The sequence below is a fragment of the Protopterus annectens genome, chromosome 9.part0 (assembly GCF_019279795.1).
Source record: "Protopterus annectens isolate FY-2018-M chromosome 9.part0, PAN1.0, whole genome shotgun sequence".
NCBI classification, from domain to species: domain Eukaryota; kingdom Metazoa; phylum Chordata; order Ceratodontiformes; family Protopteridae; genus Protopterus; species Protopterus annectens.
Window position 1 is genome coordinate 695806339 of NC_056743.1, and position 15122 is coordinate 695821460.

Here is a 15122-nt window from a genome sequence, read left to right on the forward strand (position 1 = left end):
AACAGAACCAGCAGTGTAAAAATCTAGAAAATCAACATAGCGGCAATTTTTTTTTCGCTCTAGCTTCTGTTGAAAATTTTAGTAGTTGGCATCAGAGTATATACAGACAGTTTGAGTGGTACCACCATGGAGATTTCAGTTAGCGAATGATTTTGACATCTGTGTTATTTTTTTTTTTCATAAGGCATGTTTGCTTAACAATATTTGCTCTGATTTGGTCTTCTCACTGTGGTGTTAGTCTTGCTTTTTCCAGGATGTTACTCAGAGAAAATGCAGTATAAATTTATGCGCCGTAAAGTGTATTTTGCTCTTTCTTTGCATTAGTGTTGTGTCAGAATTTGTATGCATAAGAAGGAGATATGTAGGCATATGGAATACTTCCCCTATTAAAAAAAAGGTTGTGTTATAGGTTCTTTTTGTTCAAATGTTTCTTCTTTTCGTGTTTGCACAAATAGCACACTCTGTCTACTCACCTCACAATTACACCATACCTGTACCACTCCTCAGTCCATCCCAGTTACAAATTCCATTCAAATCTATCTCACAAGTACAAATACAAAACTCACTATACCTCTCATATCGTCAATCATATATTTAGATCCCCCCATCAATCTACAGTGTCATGCACCCCAACTCTGGTCCACATAACCATTCAACCTATGCCAGAAGTTGCAACCTCAGACTCTACATATAAACATTAGAAACATATTAAATAAAATAGCTGACCTTCACTTGTGGGTAGCTCAACACTCTCCATGTTTATTAGCATTTACTGAAACCTGATTAAAGCCACACATAAAAAAATGAGGAAATACTTTCCCAGGACTACAGTATCTATAAACTAATTTAAAGCCAGTTTAACCATATCCTCTACCCTTCAGGTATTCCCAACTTTGACAAAACAAAACTCTTAAAAACCTACCTTGCCCTTAATGAAAAAAAAAGTATGCATCATTTTACTCTATATAACTCCAAACAACAATAACAACATCCTAGAAAACATTCTTTCCTGGATTTCATGTAATATAACCTGTGAAACTATAATTCTGGAAGACCTCAATATACTGGACATTTGATTGACTGTTTTTCCAACACCAACACGAAAAGAACAACAGTTGAAATACCCGACAGTTTAAATGCCCGACAAACCACAATCCCGAAACTCAACAAAACAAAACAGATCCGTTTCCAAAAAACACACAACACAAGCACACCAAAAACATTACAAACCTACACTAAACCTTACATACACAACTATCTATGCACTAACCTTAACCCAAACCCTAACCCTAAGGTCCGTCACTATCGCACACTTACCTTACCAGCACCCTAACCCCAAAGTCCATCACTATCGCACATTTACCCACACCCTAACCCTAAAGTCCCTCACTAGTACACACTTACCTTACCCACACCCTAACCCTAAAGTCTGTCACTAATGCACACTTAACCCACACCCTAACCCTAAAGTCTCGCATGTCGGTGTTTTCAGCGTCGGGATTCTGGACTGTCGATCATTTACGTTGTCGGTCTTCTGGTGTCGGTCTTCTCATTGTTGGAGTTCTTTTCAGGTAGATCCATATATATATATATATATATATATATATATATATATATATGTGTGTGTGTGTGTATGTGTGTGTGTGTATGTGTGTGTGTGTGTGTGTGTGTGTGTGTGTGTGTGTGTGTGTGTGTGTGTGTGTGTGTGTGTGTGTGTGGATTTTTTAGTGTATTTTACTTTAAAATTCTTTAAAAGATTTATCATTTGAGATGAATAGATTTATGTACATATATATTTTCACAAGTGTTTGGTAGATTTTTATTTAGGATTTGCTTTTTGTAGTACATTTTCTTAAATAATATGTATTGTTTTTAGCACAACAAAATTTAGTGTTATATATGATTATTTAACTTTTAATATTTAGTTGCCTTTCCCACTTGACACACAACCCTGAAGAAGTTCTAATAGATGAAAGCAATCTATGTTAAAAATGTTTCTGAATGTTGGTAGAAAAGATTTCTAAGGAATTTTGGAGACTTGTGTTAACTTTCTTTTTTGATGCTACAATGAAATGCTTTCAGGAAGTTTTAGCAGTTATCAGTGCATAATTTCTAGTTTAACTTTTAGTTTAACATATCCTGGAATCACACAGCTTGAAGTAGGGCGCCACTGTGTCGAATAGCACACTGGTGTATGGGGGAAGGGGTATTTAGCTAGTAAACATGCTAATTGTCTTTTACAACAGAGCTACCCTAGTAAACCACTCCCATGCTTTTAAACAGGTATATAAATGGAATGGTTAATTTCCACACTTTTTTCAAGTACTATTTGGATCGCTTGATTTTGTGTTTCTAATAAAGAAGATTCAACTTGAACAAGCTTGTGCTTCCCTACTTTCATTAGTGGATTTATACTTTGAAAGTTTTTAGAGAAAGTATTTCTACCACCTGTTATTAGGTGGGATATTCACAGTATGGTTGTTATTGGGTACCTGAACTCTAAGAAACTCTAGGGAATCTTAGATCTTCCACACAGAAAAGTTTCCTCAATATTTGTAGACATTTACACACCAAATTTCCTGTTATCCAACTCATGATTTATACAATTTTATTCAACTCATCTCCACACCTACTAGAATAAATAAATCTATAGACTATGAATTAACACTGAATTGCATCCTCTAACCCAAATAACATAGCCCTAGCAAGCATACTTATCTTCCTAAGCAACCATTTTTTGGAAATGATAAAATGCTTAATAACATTGGGCCACTGAATCATGAGAGGAAAATGTTGAATCTAGTAAGGAAAGGAGAAAGCATACAAATGTGATCAAAGAAGTAAAGATTTATTATACAATTGCTCTTTATTCTTACAAATGAAATTGAGGGATTACAACCACTCTGTAAAAAATATTCTGTAATTACTAAAACTGGTAATGTATAGGAGTGAATATTCCTAGTTGTATAATGTTTGATTGCCTCAGATATGATAGAGGTGGGTCAGGGGTTGTTTTTAATACCCTATATTCTAGACTTCTCTTGTTGAACCACCATTTGGAAATTTAGTGGAGTTTACTGGGGTTACTGACAAGAATTCTGTTAAACCACTAACTTGATATCAAAGTCATAAGCTCACTGGTATATATGTATATGTAAACAAGCATTTATTTTATGTGATTTTAATTTTGTGCATCTTATTAGTTTGTAACCAGGGAAACTAATTCCCCAGATGTATTACTAACTAATATACCAAAAAAGTGCTAGAAACTGAACAACTTAACTCAGTGGAGAATTCTGATCTCTCTGCAGTTCAATTTTTTTGCAAGTATGGTATGATTTTATCTGAAAAGACAAAGTTTATTTATGATTGAGCAGAACTCCATAATGTGGGATTTATAAGTAAGATCAATCCTATGGTAGACACGTTAAAAACAACAATGAAGTTGTAGCTTTGTGGACTATATTTGGAGATAATTGTTTTGTCATGTAAACAGTTGTGTGAAAGTGAATGTAAGGAGTAGAACCCCCCACCCCCAAGCAGGATAAATGCGCAAAACATTTGCAAATGAAAAGATGGATTTGGAAAAGGTCTCTCCATTGCCAGAAAGGCACATTATTTTGTGAGTAAAAAGTTAACAAAAGTCTCTGAACTCTGCTAATATGTTTGAAGGCAAGTTAGCTGGGTTGGGATAGTAATAAACATTTTCTCATATGTAAATAGACACAAAGGAATGTTTAATAATATTGGGCCACTAAGACATGAGAGGAAAATATTGCATTTGCTCTCAGAATTAGCAAAAGTATTTAACTCCTGTTTTTCTACTAATAAGCAAGTGGAATGTCATACTCCAGTTCCCTTAGATGAAGTTAATGAAGCTTCCTGCCAAGCATTTACACTAAATTTTGTAAGTAAATTTATACCTAAGATAAAAGATGATAGTCATCCAAGACCAGATAACACACATCTTTACACATTTTCGAACTACTCTGCTAAACAAAATTAACCAGTAATGCAACAAAATTGCTAAATTTGCCAGTAGTCTTTTCAGTTGTACCCATTACTAACATGCAACCCAGAATTTTAGTGGGTTGGAACTTCCTTACCACCTGACTCTCACCCAACTGAAGAATGCTCAAAAATACTATATGAACTCATGAAGTCTCCATCCATCTCAACCCACATCAGCTGGTGTGTACCTGGTTGAGAGTTCCATTCCTAAGACCAAGGTATAACCATAACTGTCTAAGCACAAAACTACTCAGGAGCATCATTCTGCTCAAATTATGTCTCAAGAATGTGGAACAAAATGCCCCCTGATCTCAAACTAATCAGAAGTTCCGTAATCTTTTCAGACCACTTGAACACATACTTACTAGACTCCTAAACCTGCAGATGCTCTTCTTCCCTGAGTAATTCCACCTCTTGTTCCTCCTGGACATGCCAGTAAAGACTTGTCTCTATGTCTTACCACTATAGAAATCTCTGTGATAGACTGAGCTGTTTATTATTTGTGCAATTTTGAATGCTGGTATTCGTTAAACATTTGGTTTACCTCAACTTATGTATTGCTGCAAATTTTATTTTATTTTTTTCCCTTCAGTCCTTTTACCACTTTATTATGTTGTTATTTTGATATGATTGTAGCCTTTTCTAGACTTACCATGATGTGATGCTAAATGACTGGTTTGTTTTTTTGTATCAGTCGTGGAGCTTTTCCCCCTGAGCATCTCCTTAAAAGGGGTTTTTACCCAGTCTGGCACTCTATCAACAAAGGTAAATAAAATAGTTTAGTGTTAAATTACATTGTCTTGTATTATACTCATCAGGTTGGATTTACTATTATTTATTGACAACAATCTCCATGTAGTCTAGGATCCTGTCCTGTCCTAATTTTCCCACCACTCCTTTCGACCTTTGCAAGAAGAAACCTAAATCAGCTTTCAAATGTATTTTTGCATGAGGGCTGTGCTTGCTGCCCTTGATTTGGGAGCTCTGCCCCTTATCCTAATCTCTAAATACACTTATTCACTTTTTTCCTAGTTGTACAATCTCTGAGGAATTATTGAATGTGTGGGGTAGAGACCTCGTATCAGAAGGAGTATAGGGGTTATGCCCCCTGCAAAAATGATTCTTACAGTCCTACTTCAGCAGGATAATGATGATGTGAGAGATACTGGGTGCAGGATACCAGATTGTGGGAAGACAAAGTTGCCCCTTCAAGTCATACGCCCTGCTGTTCAGTAGTACCCTGCACCTAAATTATCCCAGTGTTTACTGTTACTTATCTTGCTGATTTCTCTTGTGCTGGTTATTGTGGGATTGCACCTGTTCTGTTCAAGATGTGTGCAGTTTGTGAGAGCTGTAGGAGTACTTCTAAAAGAGTATGCTAGCTTTGTTCATCCCAACTTTGTTCAGCCACTAGAAACATGTGTGTACTCCCTGTATTCACAAGCTGTAGGATGGTTTGGAATAAAGAACTGTTCTAATCCCCTTGTTTTATTTGTACCACCATTGTGTCTGGAAGTAGGGACTGCCTGACACCAAGAACTTATTACAGCTGTTAAAATGTTTAGCACTTTGATAAGAAAGATGAATTTTAGTGGCACAAAACTCAAAATCACAAGGTTCACATAGTGAAAAGGGTGAAAACCATGAAAAATATATAAATCCACATCTCCAGTGAATATCCACAGACTGTTTTTGTTGTATAATGTCAAGGAAAACAAGAACTGGTTAAGCACTTTTGTCCCTCAAATGGGACTTCCTCAGAACCAGTAGAAGAAAAAAATCGCACCAGTCAATGTACATTAATAAAATAATCATGTGACCGTATTAATTAAAAATCAAGAAAAAAACATTATGTCTGTGTAACAATATGGAGCTTTTCTCCCTGGGCATCCGCTGAAAATGGACCTGTGTCCAGTCGGACTTTCCCGGTGAACAAATGGAAAATAAATAAATAACAAATGGAAAATAAATAAATTATCCTAGGAGACTTATACAAAACTATGTAAAACCAGAAATACATAAAATCACACAATTAAGATCACCCTATAAAAATCACATCTGTAAAAATAACATCTATATAAGCAAATTGTAAAAAAATATATAAACAATATATATTTAAAAAATAAATCAGGAGCTGTCATGCTATTTTTTTTTTATGATCGATATGGGTGAAACCATTCAACCGTAGAAAAAAACGTAGGGGAAATAGTATGACTAGAGAGACTGAAAGACATATATATATATATATATATATATATATATATATATATATATATATATATATATATATTTTTTTTTATAAAACACTTCATGAAAAAAATGCCTCTGCAAAAAAAAATAAACACAGTATATAAAAAGTATATATAAATCTGACTAAACCATTTAAAGCTGGCAGCTCTTTTAAAACAGGCAAAATCATAAGATGTTCATTTAGGCCAGAGTAAACGGAGGTATTTAAATGGAGTTGCCTAATCAACTCTTTGTGTTCTACTCGGTTTTCCCAGGAACCACCCCATTCATTTTGAGGGACAACTTCCAAAATACCAAACATAATTTTTTTTGAAATCAGGACAAATAAGAGAGTGTTTTAAAGAGAATTATTAAAATTATGTTTAAAGATATCATAGTTATAGTAGTCTCTATAGACTATAGTAGCCCCTCAGTCTCGCCGATGTGAAAACACGGGAAGTTGGAACACTCGTCAATATATATATATATATATATATATATATATATATATATATATATATATATAGCCGCTGTAGTGAGGCAATTACCATCTGCTAACTTAGTACTTGTCCAAGCTAATTTATTCCTGTTGTAGCATGTAGGAACTTTGACCGCAAGCCCTGCATTTATGAGTACCTTTATATATTTGGTTTGTTTTAGGGGTGAATGTACTTTCAAATAAATGTTATATGTTTTCCTTGTCTTGAAAATAATTTTAGGTACTTCTCCTAAGTTACTAAAAGCCTTAGCATCCTCCTTGAGAATATTCCAATTCCTAAGCACTATGTCCTAAATATACTTGGAATCAGTATTATATTTAATGATCAAAGAGTTAGTATATTCACTTTTATATGTATTGTCATCTCTTTTTTATGTAGATAGGTATCTTCTAGCGATTCAGAACCTAAAAGGAGACAAAATTTTGTACTCCAGCTCCTAGAGACCTCTTGTTGGATAGAAACCAAAAGGTTATATGGGTAACTCCTCTCTTGAAACATGTTAAAAATGTGATTGCATTCTCTTTTAAAAATCTCAAAAGTAGACCTTTCACTGTTTCCATCAAGGGCTATGTACACACTTCAGGAGTGAAAAAGTCATTATTATCCCACGGACAGGTTGCTTGCGGAGAGAACATGCACTACAGAATTGCATACATTTGGAAGCCCATTCTTGCTGTTTAAATGGCAAAACCTGCCAGCTTTCTGTATAGGAGATGTGAGTGCACAGAAAGGTGAAGGGACAGTGCATTATAACATTATCTTGAGCCATTGTTATAAATTGGGGTAATTCAGGATGGAATACTACAATTTTTATACACACCCCATTTATGGAGCTGTACAGTATAGGTTAATACAGTAGCCTATAAGAAATTAATAGGATTTGTTTCTAGTCATTTAGCAACAAATGCCTTGTTGAGTTATGTTTAGTCAGTACATTTATTTCATTTATTATGTTTTGTTTTTGAAATCTCAGCTTCTTTTATTCACTACCATTTCTGTGAATTTTCTAATGCTCTGGTTTTAAACTGACATCTAAACCTCTGACAGTTGTTGAACTACCTAATTAGTTAATTAAGTTGTGTATTTAAGAACTGACTCACTGTCATTGAGCTGTGTCATTCCAATGACGGTAACTGACAAGCCACCCTTTTCCCTGTTTTTCTTAATTTTTTCATTGCACTCCCCCTTGACACCCTTTGTCTTCATGTTTTGCAGCAAAGACATAATTGAATTTTCTCTTTAGATTGTGGTTTTGCAGTTCACAGTAATTATGATTATTCTTTGTATGCATGTCACGTGTGTAAGAGTGTGTGTACATTTGTGTGTGTGTGCTTTTGTTTGTTTGATGTTGAAGGAGCATGCTGTTATTCATCTGGGTGTTTAGATTATGTTGGTGCAGAGCTGGGAGAGCCATTGAACTGTAAATACCTCACCTCCAGTGAATAGTGACTTCGGAAAATACAGTCAAATACCATAGCATGATGTGATGTGATACATTATGGATTCTAAAATATTCATTTTCTTTTCCTTTCTCACACTCTCTCCAGAATCTTGCCAAGGAAGTACAAGAGTTCTTGGCCAAGGCCAATGATGTGGCAGTGGAGACCTTCTCCTCCATAAAGACAGTGCAGAGCTTTGCTAATGAGGATGGTGAGGCTGAACGCTACAGCAAAAAACTGCAAGAAACATACAAGCTGAACAAGAAGGAGGCAGTAGCCTATGTAGGATTCATGTGGACCAACAGTGTTAGTGTTCATTATTACTGCCTTGTGTATTACACATCACTGTGGGACAGGAAGTACCTGTATTTTCCAAAACTGCATTCGTACAGTCATTTAAAGAGGCAGAACACTGCAACTAGGGACTGTTGGGGATGGTCCCTGCCTCTGACATACTTGTAAAAGTATGTGATCCATATCGAACACTAGAAATGTAAATGTTTTTGTAAAACATTATTTTCAGTTTCTACTACTTAAATACATTTTTGTTCTTCTAAATTACTACTGTAGATCTCTTTGTTTGTAAATAAGTATTTAGTTAATGTTCTTAGGGTCATTTCTTGGATGCAAATCGGATACAGCTTGCTTGTATTTGTCACAGAGGCCTTTGCATTTGTTTGCATCTGCCATAGAGTTGTCTGATCACTTAAACACAGTTTGCTGCATCCATTGTTTTCTGTCATATTTTGGATTTTAAGTATTCATGTCAGTCGTAGTATTTCATGTTCAGAGACCAGAATTTATTTTGTTGAGGAGCTGTTTGAATAAATTGTAATAAGGAGGAAGGTAAATTCATATAGAGTACTGTGGAGTGCAAGTGGTCTGTCCAAAAGACCCTTCAAATTCTAGGCAGATACCCAGAGTTTTTATTATGTTTTTTAATCATTTGGCAAATGAGTGAGTACACTGATCCAAGGCTAGACTGTTTTCAAACACAACCTAAAAACAGTATCTCTGTGCTGCCTCTTTGTTCGTTAGATTTCTGAGATGGCAGAAAGTATTGAAGAGTTGTTTCATGGATTTTAAAATTCTGCTATCTGAAGTAAATGGCATAGTTTTCTTTTGGTTTTGCCCCTGATTCTTCAACAGTGATGATCCAAGGCCCAAAATCATGGGACAGGTTTTAATATTACTGTTTCACTTAGGATAGTCAAAGCGCAGGTTTTGCATCAACATACATTTTTTCAAAGAATTAGAGATATGAAGTCTAATGTCTGGCATTATCAACTGACTGTAATGTTCAATTATTTATCAGAAAATCAACATTTTATGAGAGCCAGGGCAAAAATATGAATCAAAGTCAGTGGTGTTCTTCAAAGTCAGGGGCAGCTGAGAGCTATGGAAACTAGTTTAACTTAAAACCTATTAATGCTTGCATCATTTGACAGTAACCATTTTAATCAATACTAATAAAAAAATGTGTATGATTTGAATTATAATTGGACAACTGTGATTTACTGTTACTTCATGGGAAGTACATCTTGCATCCCTCTATTCTTTTTTTTTTTTGTATATACCTCTGACGAGGAGCTGGAAATTGGAATAGTGTGGTTGGGTCTAATAGTACTTGTAAACATAGAAGGATGAGTATGGCATTTCTGGCTGACACACTTCTGGATGACTTGTGCTGCATAGATGGTGTAGTCTGTTAGTCTGAAAACAAGTACAGCACATGGTACTTTAAAACAGTACAATATGTTTTAAATTAGCTGAACTTTGTATAGACTGGAAGGTGTGTCTGTTTTGGAATTTTGTTTCACATTATGTACCCTAAATTAAAGTGCAGTACTTTACATTGTTATAGTACATTCATAGTCTGCTAAAGTGTCCTGATTAGAGAAATATTGTGACCTGTATTGTTGTTATGCCACTTACATTTACTTACCTTCTCCTTCACAGTTGTCAAGCCTGGCTTTGAAGGTCAGTATCTTGTACTACGGAGGCCGTCTGGTGAGCCATGGTGATGTTAGCAGTGGAGATTTGGTAGCATTTGATCTGTATGAAATGCAGTTGTCGTATGCAGTGGAAGTAAGTCAGAGCTGAGCACTCATCAAAGGAATGCATTCTTTCAGCAGCAGAATGGGATGGTGTACATTACCAAAGAGTGGCACTAAATCTTTGGGGAGTGAAACAAGGGGCAAACCCAAGAAGTGTCACATTTTTCAGTCATATGCTTCTTTGAATACTATATTACTTTTATTAAAATTATTTAGTAAACTTTACTTTTGTAAGTATATGCGGTATATGCTGAAGTTCTATGACTGTAAGTTATTGCTTAGATTATTTTTTGGTTCACAGTACTCATTTTTAGATTGTCATTTGACCTACCCATGAGTACCATGGAAGGTCAAACCTGACTTCTGATCTTAAGAGTTTTCTATTGAGAGTAATTCCTGAAATAACCCTTTCAGGAAGTCTGTAACTCTTGACTATCCTACTTAAAAATGCTAATATTTTGCACAAAAAAATTCAAGCAGTAACAGATTATTATCTTTATTTAAAACTGTTACATAATATTCTTGCACGTTGTCATTACTCAGAAACTAGAGCTGGACCTCTTACAACCTGACAGGAAACTACATTCTACATCCGTAATATAGTTTAATGTCCATGACTTCCAACACCGCCCTACCAGTGCTAAAAAATAAACACATTTAAATGTTGAACATTAAACATTGTAATGACGTTAGAAAACTAAAAAAAATGGAATGGAATGCTGATGTTCACCATCCAAAGTGAGTAGCTGTCACTTCGATTTTTTTCTGTTCAAACGCTGTTTCTCTTCTGACAAAGAAAGTACTGACTATTTCACCTGTGTCATGGTATAATTGCAGTAATCCACAGTTTAGCGATGTGGATCATGATTTTTTTAAGATAAGACTGAAAAAAATGATAATGTTATTGTTATTAATAAGGCATTATATAACTTCATTAAGGCAGTCTGTAGTTATAATATGCTTGTGCATTATTGTATAATAATATCAATCATGGGGATGGGTCAAGGCAAAAAACAAATACCAATCATGTGTTACTGTGTAATAACAGCTGTGTTGGGTGGATCAAGGCAGTAGTCAAAGACCAATCAGTAAAATGCACAGTGGCTTATCGTATCACATAATTAGCTTCTTCCGGTCAAAATCTCAGATTCATTGCCGATTCCCAGGGTATTGAAAAAAAGAGACTGAAAATACAGGAGAAGAGCAAATATCGAAAAACACTCTTCTCCTTTAAAGTTGTTTTTAGAGGCTGCCTTTGCACCCCCTGATACAGGAGCCTCCTCCCCAAGATATATAGATACCAACTCGGAGATTGCCATACATCGGAAAAAAAGGAATATTCTGAGAAGTAGCAATCTCAGACTTAGTATATGCATGTCCATATTTTTGGCTGTTAGGTCTCTAAATCTCAGGACTTGGCAATGTGGGTCCCTAGATTTGAAACATTTATGTAATTAACACAAGAGCACAAGAATTTAACATAATAACACATAGATTGGTTAACTGTTTATTATTTATTTTGCATCTTTTTCTGTTATTTCGTTAGCCAAGTCATGTATTCATCTTTTCATTGTTACTGTTTAGTTTCTGATGGAGTGGTGTACCTGATACCTTCCCTCATATCCTGTCTAAAAAGGTCTCTTCTCTGTTTGGCTCACTGATCAACAGAAGCCAGGGGTTACTGCATTGTGTTTGTGTAATAAAAGGTTTCCCAATACTGGGACAAACATTTTATTTCAATTTTGCTCTGGTACAAGCACAAAATAGTTCAGGGTGGAATTTGATTACTTTAAGGCTGCTATACCTTGGGGAGAGGGGTATTACATTTTCAGTAACCTCTGTTGAACTGAGTTTATTTTTGCATGGAAGTTCATGGACCATTGTGTAGTAGAAGGAATAACACTTGGCCTTTATGCCATGATTTTCTACCTGGTTTTCTGTGACTGTTGTGTAGCATTGATGTACATGATGCTGAACTCAACCTAAGATGGAGGAATCTCCACTGAAAGTGTCATAATAAGGAACAGACATATATGATTCATATAATTTTTACTTGAGTATTGGGGAGTTCAGAGAGTTGAGTCAGTTGCTTAGACTTCTTCAGCTGGCAGGAGGCTGTGTAGGTGAATGGAGATGTATAGCAGGTACTAAGCAGACTGAGGTGGGAGTCTAGCACTTTATGTGAAGGAGGTAGAATGTTGCTAGTGTGCATATTTGTGGCTGGCTTCATGGTGGAGGCTGTGTGACTTGTGCCAGCCTCCATTTTTACCTTATGCAACTATGTCTTTTCAGGAGAAAGGTTGAATTTCTCCACCCACTTTTGTGAGCAGAATTATGCAAATAACTGGCTGTATACAAATTCTGGGGTTTGTAGTTTCTTGGACAATTTGCCATGTTTTAAGGTATAGCAGCTTTGGAATTAATATGCATAAGCAGCAGTGATAGAGGATCTCCGGTTCAATTTTCTGCTGGGGTGCCTTCACTGCAGTGTCTGCATGTCCTCCCTGTGTTCGTGTGGGTTTTCTCCAAGGGCTCTGATTTCCTCCCACATTCCAAAGACATGCAATAAGTGAACTGGACACTTTAAATTGGCCATAGGTGTGAGTGTGCATGTAAGTGTATGATGTGGAAAAACTACTGTGGCAGGGCTAACCACCCAACGGTGTAAATCTTGGCTCTAAATGATTGTTACTGTTGAAGTGACACCCTGACCCCATGTGCAAAAAAATGGGAAAAAGGGATTGTGATTGATGGATGGATAAAAGGAACACAGCCAATTACTTTTACAACTGAACAGCAGCAGTGCATTGAACGTAAGTTATGCAGCCCTCCTTTGCTGTTGCACTTGTGCAGCCTCAGAAAAGCTTACCATACATTATAGAGATATGGGAGGTGTGAGACATGTAGTAGTACTAGTATGTCAGTGAGTGAGTAGTCAGCCATGTAGAATATTAGCAACATATTTGCCAATTGCTTCCTTAAATATGTGCTCAGGCAGAGGCACTAGAGCGTAGTAAGAAGCATTTCACATTGTACGACTACAATGAGCGATGCCAGTGGCCCCCCAAACCACTTATTCTAGAGCCATCAGTGATGTACATGGCAACTTTCATTCCCATTTCAGAACCTGAAGTTTCTATCATAATTTCATCCCTTGCTTTATAAGCTAAAAATATAGCTTGTTGTGTAATATATAATTGTCTGAAATATACATTTGAATTTTCAGTTCTTGCTTGAAAAAATAAATTACTTGTTCTTTAATTTGGTTCTTAAATACATCATTACAGACTTATTTGCACTTTTTAAAAATAGAAATGTGACACTGTATTGAGTATGTGATTTCCTAAACAAGTTCATAGGAGAACACCAGAAATGAGCCTTAAAATCTAATCAGCTGTGTCACATTTCTGAATTACACTTCAGCTTTCCACCTATTTGTCAGAGTGTATGCTTTGCATTTTGTATGTTGGAGGTTTTTTCTTTGCATCTGCAATGAACAAGTACATTTGGCTCACTGGGATTCACCCTTAATAAAGTGAAACTAAAAGTGGTGCTTACAATGTAAGAATATGAGTCTTTGTACTCTCTGTTGGTTTGGTTTCTTGAGAACTTTGTTGCATGCTGTGATTTTATCAGGCATTCCTGTGAGATTTGTTTGGGCATAAGTGAGTACAGTGTGCAGGGATTTGTCATTAAATTACTGTTTTCTTGCACCACACCCCACTACTGGTTCCCCTTTTTTTAACTCTGCCAGCCTGGTAACCGTGGTGTCTCCTCCAGGCCAGTAAATAAGATACTGTGTGCTAGCAAGGTATGGAGTCTGCTATAGGCTGTTATCATCCCCTCATCAGAGAGGATTTGTAATGTTTTTATTTGATAACCACTGTTATTTCCATAAGTTACTAGTGGGAATCTTGGAATAGTGAGAATGAATGAGAAAAACTGTGGACTTACATAAAGTCTGAGTTGTTTGTGTGTCACATTATTTCCTTTTTTACAAGATATGCCAATCTCAGAGTCTAGATGCATAAACCATAGGGGTGCATCCCCCCCCACACACACACACATTGGTGGAGGGTGCAGAGGACTTGTCCCCTGCAGAAGAACAGCTTTAAAGGAGGACAGTAATTCTTGACATTTGCTGTACTCCAGTGTTTTCATGTTTTTTTACTATACTTCTGAGACATTATTTCTTTTGTTTAGTTGTGAGTATTTAGTGATGTAATTATGGAATGTATATGATTTCTGGCAAAATCAAAAGATGTCTACCTCCCTGTCTCTTTGGCTGCTCCTGTAAACTGTTCCCAGTGTTTGCTGATAGTCACCAACTTCATTATTTTTAAAACTGTGGCAGTGAAAATGTATACAGAGTGTACAGCTCTCTAGATGGAATAGGAAATATATTTTGTTAGACATTGACTGAATTGTTTTCTGTTGGAAAACTGAAATACTGAAATAAAGTTGACAGAAATGAACAAAAACAAGAATTGAAAGGCTTAAAAGCCTGAAATAACATATACTGAAAGCAAAAAAGTAGTTTTGTTATAGATCAAAATCATGCCCTTTAGAAATTTTAGACTGTGTTTGTGGGGAGAGCAAGCCACCTAATGTTTTTCCTCTACCTCCGTGATTAGCAACTTTGAAAGGAAAACCTTCCAATTTTTCAACAAAACCAAATTTTGCAATTTCTCCATAGTCTGTGACCCTTAGAATTAGACTGTATAAATAATGATGATTTGGGGAGATAACTCCCACCCAAATGGGAGGGTAGAGAGTGGCTTAATTTGTGTGTGTGTGTGTGTGTGTGTGTGTGTGTGTGTGTGTGTGTGTGTGTGTGTGTGTGTGTGTGTATATGTGTGTGTGTGTGTGTGTGTGTGTGTGTGTGT

At 36.0% G+C, this 15122-nt stretch overlaps 1 protein-coding gene across 1 annotated transcript in view; it reads left to right on the forward strand.

Annotated features, from left to right (window-relative positions):
- Positions 1–15122, forward strand: part of LOC122810572 (ABC-type oligopeptide transporter ABCB9-like) — a 77860-nt gene that overhangs the window by 26731 nt on the left and 36007 nt on the right. Inside the window, exons 3-4 of the mRNA XM_044082151.1 lie at positions 8288–8485; positions 10139–10267. Of these exons, the coding sequence (XP_043938086.1) occupies positions 8288–8485; positions 10139–10267 (327 nt within the window). The remainder of the gene's footprint in view (positions 1–8287; positions 8486–10138; positions 10268–15122) is intronic.